At 35.9% G+C, this 26830-nt stretch overlaps 1 protein-coding gene across 3 annotated transcripts in view; it reads right to left on the bottom strand.

Moving 5' to 3' along the window:
* SMAD5 (SMAD family member 5) overlaps positions 1-26584 on the bottom strand; it is a 40419-nt gene extending 13835 nt beyond the window's left edge. For all 3 annotated transcript variants that reach the window (XR_004318725.1, XR_004318726.1, XM_032476807.1), the window contains exons 1-4: positions 26433-26584; positions 14003-14574; positions 8270-8521; positions 3944-4063 (exon numbers count right to left, since the gene is read on the bottom strand). Coding sequence is in view for 1 of the 3 variants with exons in the window: in XM_032476807.1 (XP_032332698.1) it covers positions 3944-4063; positions 8270-8521; positions 14003-14405 (775 nt within the window). In the remaining 2 variants the exon portion in view is untranslated. The remainder of the gene's footprint in view (positions 1-3943; positions 4064-8269; positions 8522-14002; positions 14575-26432) is intronic.
* Positions 26585-26830: the final 246 nt, after the last annotated feature.

Genomic DNA, 26830 nt, shown 5'->3' with positions numbered 1-26830 from the left:
AAGAGACTATCTGGTCTGCCAGGGACTGGCAAACCTTTTCTGCTCACCAAATCCAGCAACATACGAAAAGGATTATGTATCATGACCAAGTGCGACGCAAATACTTCAGGTTTGCACACCATGTACAATTCCTGTCATACATTCTTCTTCTTCTTTAACAATCCTTTAATAATGTAAAAACCATTCTCAGGTCACAGGCTGTACAAAAACATGCATAAAACAATCCTCAATAAATTTAAAAGAAATGAAATCATAAAATGTGTTCAATGCTCACAGAAGAATTAAATTAGGACTCAACAGCAGAAGGAAATTTGAGAAATCTTGCAATATTTGGAAACTGACTAACATGCTACTAAATTAATCCATGTGTCAAAGAAGAAATCATAAGGGAAATTTAAAAATATTCTGAACTGAATAAAAATGAAAACAAACATATCAAAATTTATGGGACACAAAGGCATGTTTAGAGGGAAGTGAATAGTTTTGAACACCTGTGTTAAAAAAGAAACAACTCGAGTTAATAACCTAGGATTCCAGCTTAAGAAATTACAAAAAGAAAAGCAAACCAAACCCAAAGCAAGAAGAGTAAGGTAAATAAAGATTAGAGTGGAAGTCAATGAAAAACAGCTGGTTCTTTAAAAAGATCAGCAAAACTGGCAATCCTTTAGCTAAACCAAACCAGAAAAAAAAAAAAAAAAAAGACACAAATTACCAAAATGAGGAATGAAGACATCACTACCAACTCTTACAGAAATTAGAAAGATCACAAAGGATACAATGAAAAACTTTATGCCAACAAATTAGACAATTTAGATGAAACAGAAAAGCTCCTAGAAAGTCACAAATTTATAAAAATGACTCAAGAAAAAAACAAACTCTGAATAGACTAACGTAACAAGTAAAGAAACTGAATCAGTAATTAAAAATCTTCCTACAAATAAAAGTCCAAGCCCAAATGGCTTCAGTGGTAAATTCTATCATATATCTAAATAAAAAATAATACCAATGCTTCACAAATTCTCCCAAAAATAGGAGGGAACACTTCTCACCTCATTCCCTGAGATCACTAATACCTGACAGCAATACCAAACAAAGGCATCACAAGAAAACTATCAATATCCCTCATGAATATAAAAGTTAATCAATAGCCCTTACGAATATACAAGCAAAAATACTCAACAAAACATTAGTAAATCTGACCCAGCAATATATAAAGAAGCATTATATACCACAACCACATGGGATCTATCCCAGGAATATAAGGCTGGTTTAACATCAGAAAATCAGTTCACATAATAACACCTTATCACTAGAAAAAAGAACAAAATACCCACATAATCATCTCAGTAGATGTAGAAAAAGCCTTTGACAAAATCCAACATCCATTCATGTAATAATTCTCAACAATCTAGGAAGAGGAGACTCATAATTTATCGGCTAGACTCTCCAGAACAATACTGAATAGAAGTAATGAAAGCAGACATCCTTGTCATTTCCAGCTATAGATATAGAGTAATTCAGTATCTTACCATTAATTATGATGATAGCTGTAGGTTTTTCATAGATGCCCTTTAATAATAATAATGAGAGGGGTTAAAGGCATCAGATACTGGATAGGAAAAAAGTAATACCATCATTTATTCATAGATGACATGCTCCTGTATTTAGAACACCTTAAGGAATCCACATAAGCATGTGCAAAAAACCTACTAATAAGCGAGTTTAGCAAAGTTTCAGGATACAAGATTAATATACAAAAATCAATTGTATTTTTTCATAATTAAAAAAATAGCCTTTTTTCTTCCAGTTAAAAGTTGGAATAAATATATATTGAGATAAATATATAAATCTATAAATAAATATAAATATATATTGAGATATAATTGACATACAAAACTGTATACGTTTAAGGTGTACAGCATGATGATTTCACTTACACATATCATAAAATGATTATCACAATTTAGTGAACATCCATCATCTCATATAGAAACGAAGTTAAAGAAATAGAAAAAAATTTTTTCCTTGTGATGACAACTCTCAGGATTTATTCTCTTAACTACTTTCATATACAACATACAGCAGTGTTAACTGTATTTATCATGTTGTACATTACATTCCTCAAACTTACTTATCTTGTAACTAGAAGTTTGTACCTTTTGACTGCCTTAATCCAATCCACTATATTTCTACCTACTAATAATGAAGAATCTAAACATGAAATTAAAAAATTCTATTCAGTTAGGAATAAATTTAAAAACAAAAGCAAAAGTAAAAGACTTATACACTGAAAATTGAGAAGATCTAAATAAATGGAGAGACACTTCATGTTCATGTACTAGAAGATGATTGCAAATCTCCCCAAATTGATTTAGTGATTCAATGTGACCTCTATCAAAATCCAAGGAAGGGTTTGTAGGGGACAAAAATTGATAAACTGATACTAAAATAGCATGGAAATATGCAAAGAATGCAGACTTATCAAATACTTTTGAAAAAGAACAAAGTTGGAAGACTAATACTTCTCATTTTTAAAACTTACTAAAAAGCTTTAGTAATCAAGACTATGAGGTATTCATATACAAGTCAGTGAACAAAATTGAGAGTTCTGAAACTTACATTTAGTGATTACCACCATAATTTCTGAAAGATACTAAGGCAATTCAATGGAAAACTGTTAACTTTTCAACAAACAATGCTAGAACCAACTGGGTATCTACTTGCACAAAGATGAATTTAGAACTTTACTGTATAAAAAGATAAACTCAAAAAGAAACATACACCTAAATGTAAGAGTTAAACAACTTTCAGAAGTAAACAGAGGCGAATAATTTTTATGATATTGGGACAAAGATTTTTTAGATGCAACACCAAAATCATAATCCAGGAAAGAAAAAACTGATAAACTGGGCTTTATCAAAACTAAACACTTTTGTGTGTCAAAAGACATGATTAAGAAAATGAAAAGACAATTCAGACTGATAGAAAAGATTTGTAAATCATATATTCGATAAAGGACTCCTATTCAGAATATATAAAGAACTCTTAACAACTCAGTAATAAGACAAACAACCCAATTAAAAAACAGGCAAAATATTTAAATAACATTTCACCAAAGAAGATACATGAATGGCTAATTAGTACATAAAAAGTGTTCAACATCATTACTCATTAGGGAAACGCAAATTAAAACAAATCAGATGCCACTTCACACCCTCTAAAATGTCTATAATCAAAAAGACAAATGATAACAAGTATTAGAAAGATGTGGAAAAACTGGAACCCTCATGTTACTGGTAAAAAAAAAAAACAGTATTGCCACTTTACAGAACTTTGGCAGTTTTTCCTAAATAATCCAATTTACCATACAACTCAGAAAAATAAAAACAATGTCCACACAAAGACTTACATGCAACTGTTCTTAACAGCACTGTTCATACTAGCTCAAAACTAGAAACAGTTCAAATGCCCATCAGCTGATAGAGGGATAAACAAAATGTGGTACATCCATACAATGAAATACTTGTTCAGCAATAAAAAAGAACAAACTATTGAGACGTGCTGCAACATGGATGAATCTTGAAAACACTATGCTAAGTGAAAGAAGCCAGATGCAAAAGACTACACATTCTGTGATTCCATTTATATGAAATGTTGAGAAAAGGCAAATCTACAGGCACAGAAAACAGCTTACAAAATTTCTGGGGCAGGGATAGAAGCGGGGGTGACACAAGGGATGTATTTAGAGGTTATAGAAATGTTCCAAAACTAGACTGTGGTGGTAGTGTAAACCTTTATATATTTACTAAAAATCACTGAGTCATACACTTAAAATGGATCCATTTTATGGTATATAAATTACACTCCAATAAAGTTGTTTTCTAAAGGTGGCTGAGAAGTTAAAAAAAAAAAAAAACAACCAAGTAAATATTATATTTCTTACCTCTGCTGGATATACTGGGCATAATCTGAGGAATCATATTATTGCTTGTATCCATGGGCTGGGAATTATCTTGACCCATCTGATCATCTGGTGGCATATAGGCAGGAGGAGGAGTATCAGCTAAGAGGAAGAAAATGAGATAAGTTAAAATCCCAAAAGAATAGTTAAAATCTTCATCCTGCCCAAAGTTAATCTAAAAGCATTAGAAAATTCCTAAGATTACCAGCAGGATTCATTACTGAATATCATAGACACACAAAAACACAGGATGCTATCTTGGCGCAAAGGAAAAGGAGAAAAAACAACACACTCATTAGCTACTGAAAACCTACTACAAGTCCACGTGTATTTGATCCAATCCAGAAATGTGAGATCAGAGCTAAAATTCAGTAAAATAGAATTCAAGGTCAAGAATTTTATCTTAGGCCATTGATTATCCTAGTTTAGATATATATCTACAGAGGCATTTTAGAATTATCAACATCATCACATACTGTATAATAATGTTATTTAAAACTGGAAAATAAAACTATCTTCTCTTTGAAAATTTGCCAACAACACAAACAGCAATTCTTTTGCAATGTCTTAAAATGGCTGTTGTGTCCTATTAAATGGCTAAGTAACTCTCTTAGAAAACTGAATATGAACCAGAAAACCTTTTGAGTTTCAACACTTGTGCTTGAAAACCTTTGCAAAATGTATTTCTTTGGATATTTTACTTTGCATGTTGTTTACCTGTATACACAAGTATACAAAAATATACTTTGTCTCAATTAACTATAAATACTAAATAAATCTGTCTTTTACCTCAAGGTCTGTATAAGATGTATTTTGAGAAAGAGCTACAATCAGCACTGAATCTAGGACAAAGTATAAAAATTAGTTTTTGAACACCTAATACCAAGTTAAACAGTTGATACTTAATTCTTCTTTGAAAAAAAATTTCATCAATTGATATTTTGCTACAGTAGAGGAATCACAAAGTGTATACTTACATATGACTCTGCCTGCAAGAGCAGGCATTCTAGTATTTCTTGACAGTGATATAATGAGGTATCCATACAAAACATGCATGCCATTAACAAAATTTAGGAACTTTAAAAATCTACTCTGATCTTTCTCCAGGCAAATCAGTGTATCAGTTATCTAAGTAAAGTTAATGGGGTTCATTTCAACCTACCAAAGTATAAAATGATTTGACAAGCAATGCAGCAAAGTTTTAAAAGCACAGAATTATTTTGTTTGTTTGTTTTATTAGGTAGAATTCTTACAGTTTGACTGCACATACACATTATATCGCATGGAAATACATATATACAGACTACTGCACATTTTTTGTTTACATGTATGTACTGATTATTGTTTCTAAGAACAGATTAGAGCTTTAGCTTTTTAAACTTGTATTAGTTATCAAAGGAATAAAGCCAACTACAAAATAAGAATCAACAGAATGCAGTAATCCAATCATAAAGGACAGTCAAATGAAAAAGCACAGACTTTATAGAGTCAGAGAACCTTGGCCAGTTATTAGCTGTGCAACCTCAACCAAGGTACTTAAACTCTTGGGGTTAATACTAGTTTCATTTTCCATCTTAAACCAAGAATAGTATCTATCTCACATGGTTGTTCTGAAGATTAAATTTAATGCAGTCTCTTTCATCACGCTATCAGTTATATAAAAGGCACTTGATAGATAACACTTGGTATTATAAACTATACAAAAGTATTTAAAAATATTTAGCTTTAAGTGAAATGTAACTACTCTTTTTTTTTTTTTTGTAGTACTTAATTTTAATGCCTGGCGGTATGTATGGATTTAGCCATTTGGTCCAATAAATGGTCAACTGATAACAACACTTTGTTTCCAGATTATCTACTTTACTTCATATTCATCAGAGATGTTTTATCTTTATGTTTTTGATAAGCTGTTAGTACACTCTGCCTTTAACGTTTATAGGACTCCTCTCTATGAAACTGTTAGTTAACACCATTTGGCTTCAATCTCTCAAGTTACACTGGCAACCACTTAACAGGTGGGTATATCTATAGTCAGCAGTAACTGTATTTATGTGTTTCTATAATTTCCTCCATTCATTTAACAAATATTTATTGAGGATCTACTGTATATCAGACTCTGATCTAGGTACTAGGGATGTGGCAGTAAACAAAAGATGCTATAAAATCTGTTTTCATAGAGTTTATAGTCAAGATGGGGAGGGGAAAGAGGCAAAATAAGTGAAGACAATATATACTATATTGGATTGTAATATATACTATAAAGAAAAATCAAGCAGTGAGAGAAAAAAGGTGGGATGGCAGGAAGGAGTGCATTTTTATCTTATTTTTATTGTCATTAAAGAGTCATCTCCAACCTCCCCAAAACTGTTTACTTTTTTAAAAAAAATTCAATTTATTTAAACTAAAAAAAAAAAGAAGTTCACCCATTTCCCCCACCCCCTACTTCTGGCAACCACCAATCTGTTCTCTGAATCTGTGAGCTTGATTTTTCGTTTATTTATTTTTTTAGACTCCACATATAAGAGATCATATGGCATTTGCCTTTCTCTTGTCTTACTTCACTTAGCATAATGCCCTCAAGGTCCAACCATATTGTCACAAGTGGCAAGATTTCATTCTTTTTTATGGCTGGATAATATTCGTGTGTGTATGTGAGATATCTTCTTTATCCATTCATTCCTCGATGGACACTTAGGTTGCTTCCAACTCTTGGCTACTATAAATAATGCTGCAATGAACATGAGGGTGCAGATGATGTTTTTGAGCTAGTGTTTTTGTTTTCTTTGAATAAATATCCAGAAGTCGAATTGCAGAATCATACGGTAGTTTTTATTTTTAATTTTCTGAGTAGTCTCCATATTGTTTTCCATAGTGGCTGTACCAATTTTACATTCCCATCAACAGTGCACAAGGGTTCCCTTTTCGCCACATCCTTGTTAACACTTGTTATCTGTTGTCCTCTTGATAACAGCCATTCTAACTGGTGTGAGGTGATGTCTTATGGTGGTTTTGATCTGTGTTCCCCTGATGATTAAGGATGTAGAGCATCCTTTCATGTATATGTTGGTCAACTATATGTCTTCTTTGGAAAAGAATCTATTTAGATCTTCCATTCATTTTTTAATAGAATTGTTTGATTTTTTGCTATCGAGTTGTATGAGTTCTTCAAATATTTTGGATATTAGTTCCTTACCAGATATATCATTCACAAAAATTTTCTTCTATTCGGTAGGCTGCCTTTTCATTTTGATGATTATTTCCTTTGCTGTGCAGAAATTATTTTTCCATTTTTAAATTGAAGCATAGTTGATTTACAGTGTTGTATTAGTTTCTGGTATACAGCATAGTGACTCAGTTTTTTATATATATGTATATACGTATGTGTGTGTGTATATGTGTATATATATGTACATGTATATATACATACACACACACACACACACACACATTCATTTCATATTCTTTTTTATTACTGGTTACTAGAAGCCACTGAATATAGTTCCCTGCGCTATGTAGTAGGATCTTGTTGTTTATCTATTTGGTACACAGTAGTTTGTATCTGCCAATTCCAAACTCCCAATTTATCCCTCTGCAGAAACTTTTTAGTTTGCTGTAGTTTTATTTGTTGTTGTTTTTGGTGTCAGATTCAAAAAGTCATCATCAATACCTATGTTAAGGGGACTATCACTTACTTTTTCTTCTAGGAGTTTTACAATTTCAGGTCTCACATTCAAGTCTTTAATCCATTTTATTTTTTGTCTACAGTGTAAGATAATGATCCAATTTCATTCTTTTGCATGTGACTGTCCAGTTTTTCCAACACCATTTATTGAAAAGATTCTTTCCCCGTTGTATATTCTTGGCTCCTTTGTCATAAATTAGTTGACTATTTTTGCATGAGTTTATTTCTGTTTCACTGACCTATGTGACTGTTTTTATGCCAATACTGTATTATTTTGATTATTATAGCTTTGTAATATAGTCTGAAATCAGGAACATGATGCCTCCAGCTTTGTTCTTCTTCCTCAAAGTTGCTTTGGCTATCTAGGGTCTTTTATGATTTCATGCAAATTTTAGTACTGTTCATTTTATTTCTGTGAAAAATATGTCTACTTACATTTTCTTAAAAATACAATATTTGGCAAAATAAAATCCAAAACTCTCCTGGAAATCAAACAATTACCAAAGAATAAAAGTCAAAAATAGTAAGCTCTTGGCATGTAACAGTTCACCTAGAGAATGACCAGTATAAGAACAATTGATAATTCTCAGATACTGTATTTTTGTATCAATAGAATAAATTCTTACCTGGGAGCTGAAATGGACTTCCTGGTCCAGAACTTGCTGGGGAGTTGGGATATGTGCTGCTAGCAGGGGAAGGAGGGTAGGGACTATTTGGAGATAAAGGGAAAGGAGTGTTGTTGGGCTGATGGAAAGAATCTGGAAACGTTGCATTTTGTGGCATGTGTGGTTCATTGTGACTCAAGTTTCTAAACTGAACCAGAAGGCTGTGCTGCGGATTGAATTCATTATGACGAGGCACTAATACTGGAGGTAAGACTGAAAGACAAAAATCAAAAGTCATCTGTCAGCAATGACTAAAGCAAAATATCTCATATACATGAAGAGATAGATAGAAAGGACGCAGGGAAGACTATAAATCTATTAAAACAATCTTTTAGGAAGGACTGCTTTGTAGGACCTTGAATCTGTATCTAAGTAATAACTAAACTAAAAATTCTCTAAGCATTCAGCCTATACAAAATACTCTAGAAGACAGAACATTCAGAGAAAAACATCACTCCTGTTCTATAGATCAAACACATAGAAAAAAAAATCATAATTACAACATAGGGAAAATAGCCAATACTTTATAAAAACTGTAAATGGAGTACAACCTTTAAAAATTGTGGATCAATATGTTGTACACCTGAAACTTATATAATATTATATATCAATTATATCACCCCCAGCAAAAAAAAGAGGTAAATTATTCATCATCTCCATAGATGTTACTGCTGGTGGTCTTGCTTTAATCTACATGCAACTGAGAACACATTCTAAACTGTGTGCACAAAAATATCATCCTTTAGTTTGCAGCCAGGGTAGCCATTTCCATGACATTACTGCTTCTTTGCATGTTTGTGCTTTGCCATTCAAGTCTGTCTAAGCTTTTAATGAAATAAGATGTTCACATGAATTTGAAATAAAATAGTCGATTAATATAACTAAATTTTTTAAATTAAAAAATAGATAAAAACCATAATACAGAGAATTTAATCCAATGAGAGTTCAACAGAGGTATTTCCAGCTAACAAGGAGTCAAACAAAATATTGTCGAAAAGATAACATCTGATTAGACCTGAGGATTTCACACGGAAGTGTTAGGGGTGGAGAATGTAAAGGAGATGGAGAGACTCAAGGAAGGAGCCTATGCAGTGAGTAAAGTTGAGATCAGCTGTGTAGATGCCCTGAAAGCCACCATGTTTCCAATTTTGAACATTTCATCTTTCTTTCTTTGAGAGATTTTGCATTTTATGTTCTTCAGTAAAGTTTTCCCTACTGAAAACAGTAACATTTCCTAGGTAGAAATCTTCTAGTCAAAATCATTTTTCTAAAAATGACAGAATGAAAATATATACAAGAAAGCCAAACATTCGAATCAGTATACTTTTTAAAAGATTCAGTTTATTCAAATATTCAACTTCTCTAAAGACTCAGGTGATCAATCACAATACAAATATGATTATCTTTCCCTGTAGGAAACTGAAACATACCTGATTCCTTTAATCTCTTACTATACACCAATTCAGTTCTTTTACAACTTTCCTCATCTGTCAGTGTAATTTCACTCCCTAAAATCTCACTTTGAATCTGACATCAGTCAGCAGCAACAAAATCAATCTTTTAAGTTAATTAGGTCATACTTCCCCTCACTGAAGTAGGGATAAACCTGAGGAATCAGAGGCTCACTAAGTATGTGTACTGTTTTTTACCTTTTCATTTTACTGAATTAGTGTTGTAATTATGTGGTTAATATCTGATTACAACTCTTGTTCAACTGTGTATTACTAACTGCTGTTTCCCTTACAGAATGATGGGACAGCTGCCATTGGACAGCAGGGCCTGAGACAGTAAGAATTTCTATGTTTAGCTGGCTAGCAATCTGAAAGACTTAGTGAAATCACTACTTAGGAATTCAATCCAGTAAGGATTTCTTTCATTTTTTTTTTTGAAGCAGAACTAAAATCATTGACTTCTCTCTTACTTGTATATTATCTACACACTTCATTTTTTTAAAAAATTAATTTTCATTCAAAATAGCACATGGATAGTTTAAAAAGATACATGCTACAAAAGATCATAAACAAGAGCAATTTCTGAGTATCTTCCCAAACTGCTTCTAGAGACAACAAATGTAAAGTCTTAGCCATTTCTTCTAACATTGACTTTGTGCTTTGCTAAATGATATGTTTATATTGCTGTTAACTATTTATTAAGACATTATTTGTAGATTTGCTGCTATGGCAGATTAAGTAGCTTTCCTACATCATTTTATCCTATTCTCATTCCCTTTCCCCATAATAAAGTTACTTAAAAATTTTTGGTTACATCAATATCCAGTGTCTATATTATATTTTACATATTATACATATATATACATACATATATATACACATATATATATACACATATATATATATGTATATATATATAATGCATTGCTGAGCAAAGTATGTACTATGATTATTTTTTCTTGAACGGTGTTTCAACTAAAGTTAATTACTGCCTGTTCCTTCAGTTGTTTAATCTCAAGTATGTACCACTAAGTTTCCAAAAGTCTAACAGGTCTACCAAATTCCTTTCAATACCATTTTCCAGATGCCACAAATAAACCAATAATATGTCGATTCCATTTTCTCCCCTGGACCCTCTACCCTTTAGCTACAATCTAGACTGGCAGCTACTTAAGTCTCCCATAAATATGAACACGAAGTCCTTGAACTTCCTCTTCTCTTCTCTCCTGTTGGATCCCATTTCCTGGACCTCATCCTCTATTACTTTCCTAAGAAAGGATGTAAGGAAGATAAATTTTGAGTCCCTGCCTATAATACAATATCTTGTCTAATGTTGGTCTGCAGACAGATTCCAGAATAGATAACTTTTTCCCTGTGAATTTTGGGGGCACTACTTCATTTTCTTCTAGAATCCAAAACTATATTGAGAAATCTAATATTTTCATTTCCAGTCTTCTGTATGTGTCCTTTGTCTTCTCTCTGGGAGATTTCAGAATCTTCCTTTTATCCATAATAAATTAAAATTTCACGCGTGGGTCTTTTTCTATCCCTTGTTTTGGTTACTCAGTCACTGGGCCCTTTCAATGTTCAGTTCTAGGAATTGTTTTAGTAGTATTTCTTTGATAATTTTCTCTTTGCCATATTCTCCAATGCTCAATTTCTAGAATGCTCTATTTTATTAGAATGATATTTAATTTGAAACTTATTCTGAACAAGTTAATATTTTATCTAAGCACTTCTCATGCACTAATTCATCTAATCCTCATAACAAACCTGAGGTAGGTATTATTCCCATTCTACCGGTCACAGAAAGGTTAAGTAACTTGCCTGTGGTTAAGTAATTATCACACTGATAGTACTGGTAAAATCAGGATTCAAATCTAGGAAGTCTGGCTCCAGAACTTAGGCTTAACCAGTACAAAATACCACCTATTAAACATTGGACCACCTGGGTTGGTCCTCAACTTTTCTTTTCTTTCTCACTTCCCAACTACTTTCCATCTTTTTTACTATTCTGTAACACTTTCTGGCTCCATTATATATTAGCTATATGATCTTGTGTAAGTTACTTCCCTGTTAAGTTTTGGTTTCTTTATCTATAAACTCATTAGTAAACTTACAGTGTTGTAAAATGTTAGCCTCACTTTCTAACCCTATGAAGGAATAACCTCACAGGGATAGGAAAGTGCCTAGTCCATAAGTGCTCAATAAATGTTCATTACTATTACTTACTGTTACTGTTACTACTACCTTATTAATACTACTGGTATAGTATAGTGATTCATCCTGTGCCACAGCTGCTTAACTTACTTAAGCATATCAGAGCTAAACTCAGTCTTTTCTATAGAATGAATCATAGCTGAGAAAAATAGATTTTATTTCCACTGGCTGATTGTCAGACACACCCTGGCTATGGCAGAATATACTAAATTCCTAGACTTTCTTTCCAGCAACTCCTAGCAAATCAAGCATGGGAATTTTTCAGACTACATTTCTCTATTAAAATCCTCACATCTTCCATTCCTCATCAACTCCTCAGGCTCCAGCTTCCTTGGACTCAATAAGAAATTAAAAATCACCTCAAATACTAGCTGGCAACTCTTAATCTCTTAAACTTAACTTTCCCTGACAGCACCATCACTGCTATTTTTTCCCTAGTCTCCACATCCAATGTTATTTTCACAGGTATTTTTATCATACTGGGCTTATATTATCTACAGGTGAAATCTAATGTGGTCAGTAGAATCAAGGTGGCTACCATGATTCCTGCCTCTGGGTATTCACCCTTGAGTAATCCTCTCCCTCTGAGGAAGTTTGAGGATAGGTCATGTAGGGAAGAAATCTATTCTAAGTGTGACAGAAAGCCTTTAAGTATTTTTGGGCAGAGACTGACACAATTTTATATATATTTGTAAAGATCACTCTGGCTGCTACATAGAAAACAGAATGGGTTGGGAGGAAAGCAAAGAGGTAGAGATGCCAATCAGGAGACAACGTAAGGGGAAAGATGATGATGGTCTGTACTAGAGTAGTGGTATTAGAGAGGATGAGAGACGATGTTGTCAAGATATATTCTGAAGGTACAGCAAACAGCATTTGCTCATAGTTCAAGTATAAGACTTCAGAGAGAGAAATAAAAGATGACTTCTAGGTCACAGCTACAAGAATGCTAGTGCCATTTACCTCAATAGGGAAAACTGGAGGAAAAAAATGACTTGGTGGGAAAAAAAATCAAAGTCCTTTTATAGACATACTAAATTTGATGTTTATTGGACATTCAAGTGAAGCTGTTAAGTATGCAAGTTGATACGGAAGACTAAAACTCAAAGCAGAAGCTGACTTGGGATTTCAAAATGTGAGCATGAGCTTACAGAGGTTTTAAGACATATGACAGCATGAAAGTACATAAAGGAAAAATGAAGATGAAGAAAAGGTCCAGAGACTGAGTCCTGTGAAAACAGAAAAATAAGTCAACAAAGAGTCTAAGCAAAAACAGCCTGTGAGGTAAGAGAACCAGGGGAGTGTAGTTTTCAGAATGCAATATGGAAAAGTTTTGAGTTGGAGGGAAGGAGAGCAACTGTACCAAATGATGCTGACAGGGCAAGTAAGATGAGGACTGAGAATGAATGACCTCTCTATCTGTAAGAAGGCAATCAACAGTGAATTTGACAAGTCAAATGGTAGAGAAGAAAGACTAACTAGAGGGGTGTCAAAAAATAGAAAGTAATGTAGAGATAATAAAGATGGAGACTCCTATAAAAGGACTAGAGGAAATAGGACAGTAGATTGGGGGTGGGGGCATGAGAATGAGATCGAGGTAGGAATTCTTTGTTAACTTGTATTTTAGGTTGGGCAGTATCATGACATGTTTGTACGCTGTCAGAAAAAAATCTAAGAGAGGGAAAATATAATACTGGGAAGAGGAGTAATAATTATAGAAACAAAGTCTTTGAATAAAAAAAGGGGTGAGATATAGTACACATACGGAACTTAGGCCTTAGTACGAAGAATAACAGAGAGTACATATGACTGACTGCTTACAGTGAACAATGAATTAGAATAAGCCACTTGGGAGCTATAGCAACTATATATAAAAAGCTAAATCAAAATTCAACATTCCTTCCAAGATTAGAAGCCTTAAGATGGAAACACAGGGCTAAAATAACTTTTTAATTACTAAATTAAGTCAGATGCAAATCAGAGAGAAGTTTTTGTAATTCTTCCCAGAGGAGTTAAAACCTACCTGGACTTTCCACTCTCTTATAGTGGTATGGGTTAATACAAACTTCTTTTTGCTTGGATCCAAAAGGAAATTCACAAATATCCAAGGGCTTTAGCTCATGATGACTCTGCAGATCAGGCCAGCGCCAAACACGACAATATATAACGTGGGGTAAGCCTTTTCTGTGAGAAACCTGCAGGCGTCCGTCTAAAGATCTGGGAATAGTGACACATTTGCTCGGCTGTCCTGGACTGCTCAAGGCTTTCTCCAGTTCCTCCATGGCACCCTTCTTCTTTTTTAGCTTTTTCACCAAAGCATCGACTGCCTTTTCTGCCCATTTCTCCTCTTCATCACCTTGCTTCCAGCCCAATAATCGCTTTACTGCTGGACTAGTAAAAGAAAACAAGCTGGCCATTGACGTCATTTGATATAAATCTTCAGAGACCTTCCTGCAACTCAAAGTCAGCGGCTACTAAAAGAACAGATCACAGGTGAAAAGTCATATACAGGTACTAAGCAGAAGTTCCAATTTAAAAAGGAAGAGTAACATTTATCTTTTTAAGTGCCATAAGCTTCCTTCATTGGTTCAAGCCCTGGAAGAGAAAGGGAAAAAGGATGAGATCTCTAATTTAAATTAATGCAATTAACATACACTTAAATCAACATAATTTAAAAGTATATTATTTTTAAATAAGAGCAGAAAACCATTACAAAGTAAAACAAAAAAATCTAAGTCTACAAAGAGAAATTTTCTCTGAAGTCACTTTCTTCTTCATAATATGAACAAATAATTCACCTGCAACGCCAAATGATAACCAAAAGCAAAAACAGAGTGCTCTACTTTTTATGTATTATCAAAAAAGCAGAAACAAAAACCACCTCTAGATCTTTATTTCCTTTGGTAAGAAGCCCCCGGATCAAAGGCTTGATTCTGAGGTACTTTTCTTCACTGAAGTCCATGTTAGGTGCTATGTCAGTTTTGAACATGGTATTGTCCTGATTTGAACAAAAGTCTTAGAAAACCAGCTCTTCCCTAGGGTCATTACTCTCTTTAAAACATTTCACAGACTTGTAAGGTTTACACAAAGTCATGTACTACTCAAGTCACATTATTAGAAGCAAATTTTATTAAAAGTTGTCAAAAGCTGTACCAAATCCTCTAATAAATCATAACATACTTATTTGCCAAAAAAATGGGAAGTATCTACTTTTAAACTGAAGAATGCTACAATTAAAGAGTATAAATTCGAAGTTTAACCCCAAAATGGATAGCTTGTAATTTTATAATTCCTATTGCCTTCTCTGATATTTTAAGCATGTTAAGTTAATAAGCCGGCTCCAGGCAGACCACCACTCTGCAGCCTGAAGAAGTTCTTGTTGATGGTGACAAGAGGACAGTCACTACTAGTTGATCAGCATCCAAAACAGTGCCTGACATTTAGTAGGCTCTCAGTAAGCATATATTGAATGAATGAATCAGTTGGCTCTTAAGATGAAACCTATGGTATGACTTTTTTAAAGTACCATCGTGGCTATTCACAGTACATGCTGCATAACAAGCAATCAGCAATTATTTGTTGAATTGGACTCTATTTTATTTTACTTCATGTTTACTGGGGTTTTAACTGAGCACGTGTATTCTTTTCTGGGAAGGTGCACCCCAATCCAGAACAGGCTTAATGCTAGAATTTGCTGCACATTCCCAGAAAGTGTAAAGTGCTGTGAATTAACAAACTGTAAAAAGGGCTGACCTCAGTTGTAGCTACGTTAAGGATGTAGGATAAAAGCCATCTGTATCAGAAAGTAAAGGCATGGTTTGGCTGTTGAGACAAGAAGGGAAATTTCAAAAGAAAAGGAGCACAAACAAAAAAACATGTAGGCAGACTATATGAAGAATATTTCCTAGGATATAGAGGAGATAGTCCTGGCTGACTGAGATCTTATTCAGTAACACTGGAATATAACAGTGGCTAGACAGGGTAGCGCATACGTATGAGAGAGAGCATGAATGAGCAATGATATTTTGAAGGAGACAAAAGAAGAGGAGCTTGAAAACCAGACACTAGATTAGGGGTTAACCACTAGAAAGTGCTTAATAAATGTTAATTACTAATCTAGTATCACTATTATTATTAAGTACTAACCATATTATGTACTAATAAGAAAAAAAAATTAAAGTTATTTGTGTATACAAACCCAGAACAAGGACTAGAAGGCTACATACGAAACTATTCACTGCAGTTACTTCTGGAGAGAGGCATGGAATAGGGGACAGACAACAGAAAAGGGTCCCATGTGATTTGTTCTATATGTTTCTTTATTGTTTTAGCCTTTTAACAAAGGTGTAATGCTAAAATAAAAATAGTAGATAATCTAAGACAAATTATGACAAATAGAACGGAGTTAAGAAGGCTGGTACAAAGAGCAGGTGAAACCAATGCATGCTATTAGAAGTCAGGATGGTGGTTACCCTCTGAAGGGAAGGGTTGGGGTACTGACTAAAAGGGAACCTGAAAGCTTCTGCCATCCTGGTAAAGTTCTGCATCTCGCTCTGAGTGATTACATGACAGAGCTCAGTATGTGAAAATTGAGCTGGCTAAATACTTAACATGTGTACGCTTTTCTGTTACAATTTAAAAATATCTTCCTGACATAAAAAAGTGTGGAATGGTCAACTTCCTTCCTATTTTTCTTCCCATCTTCAGTTCCCCTCCTCACAGGTAATCCCTGTTATGTACAGAAAAATGCATAAACAATATTTATCTCCAAGATCTTTACATATCTATATAGAAAGAGCTTCCACATTCTTTTCTACTACACTGAATTCCAGTATAAAAGTAATCTTAAAAGTACACCAAACCATGTCATACCTCTGCTCTAAAATCATACAGTGGCTGCCCATTACACTCAATATCCAAATTCTTTAACATTACTTTATGGGACCTACATGATCTGGCCTTTGGCGTCTCCTCCAAACTCACCTCTAGCATTCTCCTAGCTAACTTTGCATTTAACCACACTTGAAGTCTCCCATTTCTCAAATGCTCCAAGGTCATTTCTACCTCAAGGCCTTTGCACTTAATGTTCTCTCCCCTGGAATTCTCTCCTCCCAGATCTTAACATGCATGGCTTACTCTCTCAATTAATTTAGCTGCTCAAATGTCACCTCCTGAAAAAGGACTTTCCTGCCCACTTAAGTCTACATAGCATACATCCCACTCCCACATTATTCTCTATCCCCTGATCCTGCTCAATTTTCTTTCATGGCATTTATAGTTATCTGATATTATATCGATTTTATTTATTAACTACATGTCTTCCCCACCAAAATGTAATACGGCAGATAGCCCTGTCTTCCTTATCCAACATCATATTCCCTTGGATCTAGAACAGTGCCTATCTGTTAAATAAATGAGTGAGTGAGTAGGGAGTAATTAAAAAGAAAAAAAAATTTGTAAAAACATACATACCTTTGTAAGAGCAAGTATATAAAATTTAAAACAAAAAAATGTTATTTATGAATATGTATATATACAGTGAGAGAATAAAAGTGTGCACGGAAATGATACATACCAACCTTAGGATAATGATTCTGATGACCTCTGATGAAAGAAGGAAGAAAGAATCAAAAAGCCTCAGCAGTGTTTCTTTTAAAACTAGATTTGAAGAAAATTTGACAAATCATCAAATATATTATTTTCTCTACTTTTCTGTGTTCAAATATTTCATAGCTGAAAGAATTCACTATTTTTAATTTTTTCAAGCATTATAATGATAACAGAAGATCAGATTCTGTCCTTTACTAGGTGTATGACATGACCAAGTATCACTCTTTCTAAGCCTATTTACTTTTCTGTAAAATAGGGATGATGTTCCTAAGTAATTAAAATGTTAAAGTAATAAAATAATGTATCTGAAGTACTAAAAACACACATACACATGTATGTAATAGATGCTTTATAAACTGAAACATTTTATTCACACATGAATTATGATCATTAGTATTCAAAGGAAGAGTCAAGACTTAAAACTAGCACTGGAAAAGGGGCAGGGACAAACGTTGCACTCATCTTTTAAAATATGGAATGATCAAAAATTTTAAACATGTTTAACAGATTCTTTCCAAAAATGATTTATAACTATCCAAACTGCATGGTATGTGCAAGTAATCTAAGTACTTGTTACCTAAGTCTCAACTTACAAAGTTAAAAAAGTTCATCATAAAAATTCACTAGTGAGTAAGCAAAAGATCTGATCAAGCACTTCACAAAAGATATCAAAATAGTCATTAGATGGTAAAATGGGCTCAACATCATAAGTTATAATAGAAATTTTTTTGAAACTTTATTTCAACAAATATACAAAGCCATCTACTGAAGAGGTATCATTATTTTATAAACCATGAAGGAAGCAAAAGGTGCAAATTAAACTATCATACCATGCTTTCTTATCACTTAAATTTTTTCTTCATAATATCATCTTTCTGCCATCAACACTGTAGGTCTGAAGAGTGTTCCAATATTACCCTAGGATTGTCATTCAAGCCACTGAAACCCATCCTTGAAAGTTTTGATACTGGTGCTTGCTTGATCTTCCCAGAGGGTGTAAATGAAAGAAATGACAGCAAAGGCAGAGTTTGTGCGCATGGAACGAAAACAACATCAAAACTGCCACCTGGTCAAAACCAATATTCAGATGCCATCGGCTGTAAGACACATTCCAATTTCAGAGATGTTATGAGATGAAAAAAACATAGATCTCAGAAGCAATAAGGCAGCTTTTTCTTTCCTCCTCCTCACAAAGTCTTTTCTGATGTTCCCATCACTTCCCGACAGTATCTACTGCTCTCTCTTCTCTTTTGTTCTCATTCCTTTGACTCTTCTCCTTTCTTGCTTCCCCTTTCTCCATTCCTCATAGCTTCTTACACATTCCTCAGTGCTGATTTTGGAGAAGCTTGGCTACTACCTAATGATGTATAAACTACCAAAGGAAAATGAACTTCTCTTTTAAAAGGACCCAATTAGAATCTATTCTATTTTGCTTCATACAGTTCTGCACTTCTTAAATTTGAATTTCTTGTAGTTAGGGAAAAAAACCAATTTTAAAACCAAAGTGCAGATGTCCCTCAACCATACTAAAATTCTTACTAAATAGAGGATTTGTATTATAAGAGTCACTCATTTTCCAAAAGAATTCTCTCCAATATATTTAGGGCAATACAAATTTGGAGACTGAAATTTAAGAAAAATCAAAAGAAAACTAGGGGTAAATATTTTCTGCTCCCAATAAATAGTAGTAAGAATTCATTTTTCAAAAGCACTTATCTTCCTGTACTGGAATATCTCTTGTACTTCAGAGATTTTACAAATGCCATTTTCTGCCTGGGCCACTCTCTTCAAGTTCAAACCACTAATTTCTAGGTCTCTCATTACTGAGGCTTTGGCTTTACCTATCGTCCCAGAGATCTTACCTGGTCACCCCATAACTCTATATAAAATAGGTTTTTCCCAACTTCTAATCCAACATTATATTCATGTCCTTCACTGTACTACCAATTTGTAACTCTTTGTTGGTTTATTTGATTTTTGTCTCTCCCACTAGAAGTGTAATCTTTGAAAAATAGTACTAAGCATATTCCGAGAACTTACTAAATTCATTCAGGTTATTCATTCAAAAGTCTATTTATTGAGGTAGTGTTCTAGGAGCTGGGAATAAAGAAGTGAATAAAAGGGACCAAAATCTCTGTCCTCATGTAGCTTACATTTCAGAGGAAGGGGACAGACAAAATACAAAATAAGTGATAAGTATAGTTTGTTAGGTGAAAAATGCTATGGAGAAAAGCAAAGCAGAGGAAGTTGGATGGGGAGTGCTATAGGAGACGTGTAATTTTAAATCGGGTGGTTGGGCTGAGACCCACTGAGAAGGCACCAACTGAGTCAGTACTTCAAGGAAATAAAGAGTCAACCAGACAGATATCTAGCAGGAAACTATCACAGACAAAGGCAACAGGAAATGTGAATGTCCCAAGGTGGGAGCATGCCTGGAGTACTTAAGGAACTGCAAGACCATGAAGCTTGAGAATAAGTGAAGAAGGGGAAAACAGGTAAGAGCTCCAGATTGGGTATGCTGGGTATGATAAGGGCTTTGGTTTTTCACTATAAGTGAAATGCAGACATTTGAGAGTTCTCAGTGGAGATATTTCATTTTCTGATTTATATTATTAAAGAATTTCTCTGGTTGATTTGTTGAGGATAAACAGGGAGGAGGGGTAGGGTGCACAGCAAAGGTAAAAGCAAGGAGACCAGTCCAAAGTTGCAGTAATTTAGGAAAGAGATGAAGACAGCTTCAACGAGGGTGACAGCAGTGGGATGGTAAGAAGAAGACAATTTCACATGTTTCAGGAGACAATAAATTTCCTGATGGAAGAGACATGGGGAATGTGAGAACAGAGGAGGCAATAATGATTCCAAGATGTCAGCCTGGGCTATCGAAAGAAAAGAATGGGACCTGTCATCAACTGATTTGGGGAAGGTTGACAGAGAAGCTAAAGGAAGGTCAGGAGTTACATTTTACATATATTAAATGTATGAATAAAATACTGTTAAACTTCACCAAGCTTCCATTCAAATGAACTTATATTAATATCAACAAACCAAAAGTCCTGTTCTTACTTCAAGCTACATGAGTAGGGCCTCCTGACCAATTCCCATAAACACATACACAGGCCTCCCTCAAGAGTCTTCCCTAATCAGAGAGACAGACACATAGACAACACACTGCTCATGCCCAGACTTCAGAGGTGAGGTAAATTCATAGAAATAGCTCCTTCACTTTCTGCTCCAACATCTCTAATGGGGAGACAATAAATTCAATATCTCTAATTGCTCCAATATCTCTAATTGCTTCAATACAAAAGGCAAGCAAACCAATCCAAAAATTTCACCCAACACTATCAGCCAAAATGAAATCTAAGCACATCAACCCACACAAATAAATGTGCATACAAGTCACAACCCACCACCATCTCAGCCAATCCTACACAAAAGAATCACAAAAGATGGGGGTTTTAAAGAAACAAATTTCTCATAACCATCCCACAAAATTCAAGTTCATTAGGTTTGAGAATAGGGCCCCACCTCCCATATTTTTAACAAAGGTCTCAGGTCCTACAGCAGATTTAAGAACCAAACCCCTTAGGACCATCTGCAATGGGAGAAAGTAATTTCTTGTGGTGGGTGGAGGTAAAGCTTTAAAAATAGCTTACCCTTATGTTTCTAACATTAATAGTCACCAAGTATCAGCAAGAGCAGACACTCATCACTCAGACACTGTCAAATCAATCCCAGATCCAGGTATACAATTACTACCGAAGTGTAAGCCACATCCATGATTGCAAGCAGAAAAGAGAAAGAAACCAAGAGCAAATCTGCCCAAAAGCTCTCCTAGATTCAGAAATCCTATTCTTTATGGAAACGTCTACAAAAAAAGAGGAAATCCAATCACATGAATACCAAAATCATCTTCCTAGAGAAACACTTATATCACCACTTTCCCCAATTGTGTCTCCCTATTTCCAAAGACATCCAAAGTTCTCAAAGTGGATTTGAAAGCCATTCAAGAGCTGAACTCATGATCCCTGACACTTCTTACAAGTATAATACTCTTGCCTAGTCTCTTTGTGCCCACACAAGTCTCTACTTTTTTATCTCCCACATCCAGACTTTTGTTTCCTAGTTTTTAATCACTCTTTAAACCTCACCTGCTCCTCTAAGTCCTCTAATCAAGCAGAGCCTGATCTAGATGTAGCACTCACCCCCACAGAGCCAGCAAGATTTCCGACATTGCTACCAGATGTGTCTGAGTATGCTTGTATAGGCTTGTAGGCACAGGAATAGACACAGAGCCGGTCAATCTTTACAGCGCTTTCCTATAAATTACAAAATCGTCAGGGGCAAATACGAAATCACTATGTTACAAAATATGTCTATGGAGCACACTTGTGTACACAATATATAGTCCAATGCTTTAAGAAGATGTTCTCCAGATACCTCATGTGTACCCCAGAGGTCAAGTAACCTACTTAGAAGAAAAGGGAATATATATGGCTTTGGGTACGTTTTTGCTCTAGTCATCATTCATTTAATTTACACTTTCAACTCCAAAGAGTGAAAATGGCCAGAGAGTTAAGTAGACACTCAGTGGGCAGAAAGATGTGAATAAACGGAAAGAAAACAAAAGACTAGCTTTGAAATATTTCTGCAGTCTCCCTCTTTTCTTGGGAACACACAAACCAGAATAACTAGATCTCAAGTTATACAGCCTACCAGATAGGATGGTAGGCAGATCCTAACACATCATGAAAACAAAAGTAAACAAAGCAAAACTTGCCTTGAGTACCAGCCATGTTCTTAGATCACAGTTAAATCTGAAAAGTTTAAGACTATTCATAGGCCTCCAGCTGCTATTCTCAGAGAAAGGTGGGAAGGTGACGTTAGTTTTTTTTCTTACTATTATTTTCAGTAATAACAAAACAATATATACAGAAACCAAAAAGAAAAATCCAGTTAAAATTTCACAACAAATGACGCCATTTTCAGAATTCCAGAGTATACCAGTCTGTAAGCTATATATATATGTTAGAGACTGATATACCAAATAATTCAAGAGCAAACCTTGTTTACAAAATGTACTTTTAACAACTAGCTTTTAAGAGTGAATTACAATTATAGTATTGCACACACAGCATTGCCTAATAAGGATTTCTTTCTTCTAAAATATTATCACAACCAAGCTACGTATACAGTAAAAGCTGGAAGAAAAGTTGCTGAAACCCTCTCTCCACTAGAATGGGGCCAAAAATGTCCCCGCCTAGCTGCCCAAGGCAAAGAAAATATCAAAGCTACAGAGTCCAGAACTTGCTGATTATTTATGAAAAACCTAATAACTCTGTAATTACCCCATCAGTTCAAAGTTGTGAACAACAAAAGCTGTTAGAGTATATAAGTGACCTTGAGATTGAAAAACTAGCTGGTTCTAACAATAATCAAGCTTTTAACATTTCTTCAAAAAAATTTTTACATCTTAACCTTCCAACTAGTAAACATACTTCTCAGATCCAGAGTTCTAGGTAATGGCAATGAACTGGATAATGCAATACTAAGAATTTCAATTACTATTATTCTATTAACTTTGGAAGCGGAAAAACAAGGTGTAAAAAGACACTGATAGGCTTTGTGGGATCATTCATCATCTTCTTTGGTGAAGAAAGCATCCTATGAATGTTCTGTGCAGCCTTCTTGGGTATCCTCCTAGACAATCTTTTCTCCAGAATATCCAGACTGGTGGAGATAAGAATCATCCCTCAGGCTGCTTATAAGATTTCCTTTTATAAGACTGTCCCTTATAAAAAGTAATCTTTTCCAATGTCTTTGACCTTATTAGTATACTAGCAATCCCACTGGATATTTGAAGAAATAAACTATTTTGGTTTCTTCTTTGTGCTTAGTACAAAGAACAAAAAAGAGAGACAAGTGACATAGACCCTTCTAGAAGTAAAGAGAACAGAGAAGACATAAACCAGGGGAATAAAGGCAGCTATATCCTAAAGTGTACTCAAGTCAGCTATGAAATGCACCCAAATGTGTGGCTCAATGCCTAAACCAACATATACATCTGGTAAGAATAAATACTGATAAGTCATAAACAAAAAGGGCTTTTTTAATTCAAAGACTCTAAAAACTACCAGTAACATTAAAATTTACATAAAACAATCAAACAATATGTGTGAAATAGATTTTTTTAAGATAGTATTCCAACTTAAGTTACTAAGAAATGAAAAACTGTTTAGTGTTTTACTGCCTAGTCTTCAAAACACTAAGAAGCCAGTTATCTCTGATTTGACCAAGTTACAAATCTGAGTTCAGAGAAAACATACTGCCTCGGTTTAACGCAAAGGACAAAAAAGATCATCACTGCAAATCATAATGTTTGGGTTCACGATGAAAACAGGAAACAGACAGGCTGCCCAGGTATAATTATGGTTATAGTCTAATGTGCCTTCAGGTTCAGCCAAGAATTAAAACCCAGTGAAGAGGGTAAGCAGAATTTACTTGCTTCTACCTTGCTACAGAAGGCAACTTTTAATAATACTCCCAGCAACGTGTTACATAACCAGTAAACAACAATCTGATTCAAACCTCATTAGCAACAACATTCTGCCATGGTCTCCCACTGAAATTAATAACTGACTTTGCCAGAGGGGAAAGAAATGCAACACATATCAATCTACCCATTTTTCTGGCGCCTACCACAGTGAAGCAGACAAGTAGATAATTCCACCAAGTCTGTACAGAATCTACAAAAATATTTTAGCCTTTTCTTTTCCAGTTCACCATTCCCCTCTTCCTTTTAACTAGACCATATCATATGGATGCATTTAAAATCTAAGAGGAAAGTCAGTTGGGAAGGCTCATCTAACTTTTATTGCCTACTTCAGCGATCATCTGAAAGAAATGGAAGTATAAATGATGAGTGGATTTTATTAACAAAAATAAACGGGTAAAGTTTATGCAAAAAAAGCGGCTATGTGAAAAGGAAGGTCACACTAAGGAAGCAGCAATGCAGGGAGGGAAGAAAGGAGGATGCTAGAGAGACAATCATGCAATCAATTATAAAAATTAAATTTAAAAAGTTGAAACATACTATGTACAACCTTTAGCAGATTACATTTTGTTAATGTGTCTCTTATGACTTGTTTTTTATTCTTGTAATCTAGGATTCACTTTGGAGGAGTTACCAAAGAAGCAGTAAAAAAAAAAGAATGTAAGATAATTTGGTCAGATCTATAAATAACTTACAGAATTTGGAACACACTAATTTCATAAAATATTCAGATTAGTAAGTGTGAAACTCCCACACTGTGTCAAGGTATTGTTTTCCCCACAACATTGGTATCTAACAGAAATTTTAAACTACTTGGAATGTTACTAATCTACTGGGACTAAGGTTTTCAAACTTTCAGCATTCAAATTAAAATTAAAGACTGATTCTCGCTGGGCAGTTCCGGTGCTATAATTTAAGGAAATTTAACTACTCCAGTTAAAAAAAATAATTTGAAAAACAGCAACTTAAGTACCCCCGTCTCTCAACTTCTGTGAGGACAAGCTACAACCTCCACCTATCCAGTCTCTGTTGCTAGGATAAGAACACTTTTGGTGGTGCTAGGCAACAGGCATGATGTGACAAACCCAACCAGACTTCAAAACTTTTTCCAAAGAAAGATAAGGTAAACAAGACACACTTAGTACCACACCCATGTAAACGCACTGGCAGCCAGGAATGCTTTTTTCCCCCCTCTCTCTAGACCTCCAGCTGGTCAGGAAACAATGTCTCTGCAATCAAGATTGAGATCTGGCCTCGGGTGTTCAGGCATTCCTCACCCCTAGGCTGGCCTACAGCTCCACTCTCCAATGCCATCCAAACCAGAATTGGAACATTTTGTTAGGAAGCGGGCAAACGTCCAAACACCCGACTATCCTGGCCCCAGCTTTTTTTTTTTTTCCCCAACCAAAATCTGTTTTGGCTACTGAGCATGCTCCGACTTAAGACAGGCGCCACATGGGAGTTTTCAAAGCTTAGGCTCCAAACTCCACGTAATAACAGCAGCTGAAAGGGGAAGAGAGGAAAGAGAGAGGGGGAGGGGGACAGACCGGAATATGAATCTGAGTAATGACACTGACGTGAAGGACCCCGGCAGGGGTTGAATACGGTGAAGGCAAATATACTGATTATCGTTGTTCTTACGGCAGAAGTTTACATGGAGCAGACGAAATCTTTACAATGATGAAAATTGGCATGGCAAGTGGCAGAAATCAGGTCTAACTACCAGCCGAGTGCAGCAGCAGGTCACAACTGCCCAGAGTGTAATTCCCACCGATAAGGGTGGATTCTTATCTTTGAAACACAAAGCGACGGCGGCAAGGATTCATCAAGCCACTGGACGGCTTTGCAGCGTAGCCGACCAGGCTGCTCTGCCGAGCGCGGTTATCCTACCAGGAATGTGTATCGACGGTGGCGCTTAGAGGAGGGAGAACAAACCGCTCCTCCAGACAGAAGCGGGGCCAGGGATCCCCCTCGAGGGCGTCCCGAACGCCTCCCTCCACAGTCCAGGCGGTAACAGCGGCGCCGGGACAAGAGCCAGCCTCGGCCCCGCCTCCGGACGCCCCGGCCTCCTTAGCTGGACTGGCCGCACCACCGCCGCCCGCCTGGACTCGGGCAGGCCGGGACTCGGCCTACCTCCCACCCCGCAGGCCCGGGTGGTTTCCGCTCCGGCCGCGGCCGCACGCCCCCGCCTCGGCCCGAGTCCGGCCACTAGGACAGAACCGCGTCCGGGCAGAGCCTGCAGCCCCGAGTCCTGCTCGCCCGCCCGTCCCAGGGCCCCACATTCACTCACGGGCCGGCGGCGCGCGCTCTCCCGGCGCCGTTGCTGCGCTCCCCTCAGCGCAACTTTATTAGCAGCGCGGCCGCGGGACACACGCACGGCGCCCGCTCGCCCAGGACCCGGATGAAGGAGGGACGAAGCCGGGGAGGACGCCGCGGGGCCGGCGCATGCGCGCTAGCGACCGAGTGACCGCTGCGGGACCGAGGAAAGGGGCGGCTGAAGGTAGCCTCCGCGCTTGGCTCGGCGCCCGCGAACTCCAGCTTCCGATCTGCCGGAGGCTTCTCTCGTCCATGGCCAGGCCCAGGAGTTGCAGTCGGCTAGCTCCCACCACACGATAGCCACTAGTAGTCTCCAGTAACCAAATCAACCCATCTTATAAGGAATCCTCTACATGGACAGTTGAGGACTTT

The sequence above is a fragment of the Camelus ferus genome, chromosome 3, assembly GCF_009834535.1.
Source record: "Camelus ferus isolate YT-003-E chromosome 3, BCGSAC_Cfer_1.0, whole genome shotgun sequence".
NCBI lineage: Eukaryota > Metazoa > Chordata > Mammalia > Artiodactyla > Camelidae > Camelus > Camelus ferus.
Note: the sequence above shows the minus strand (reverse complement) of the source record. Positions and strands in the feature narration are given on the sequence as shown.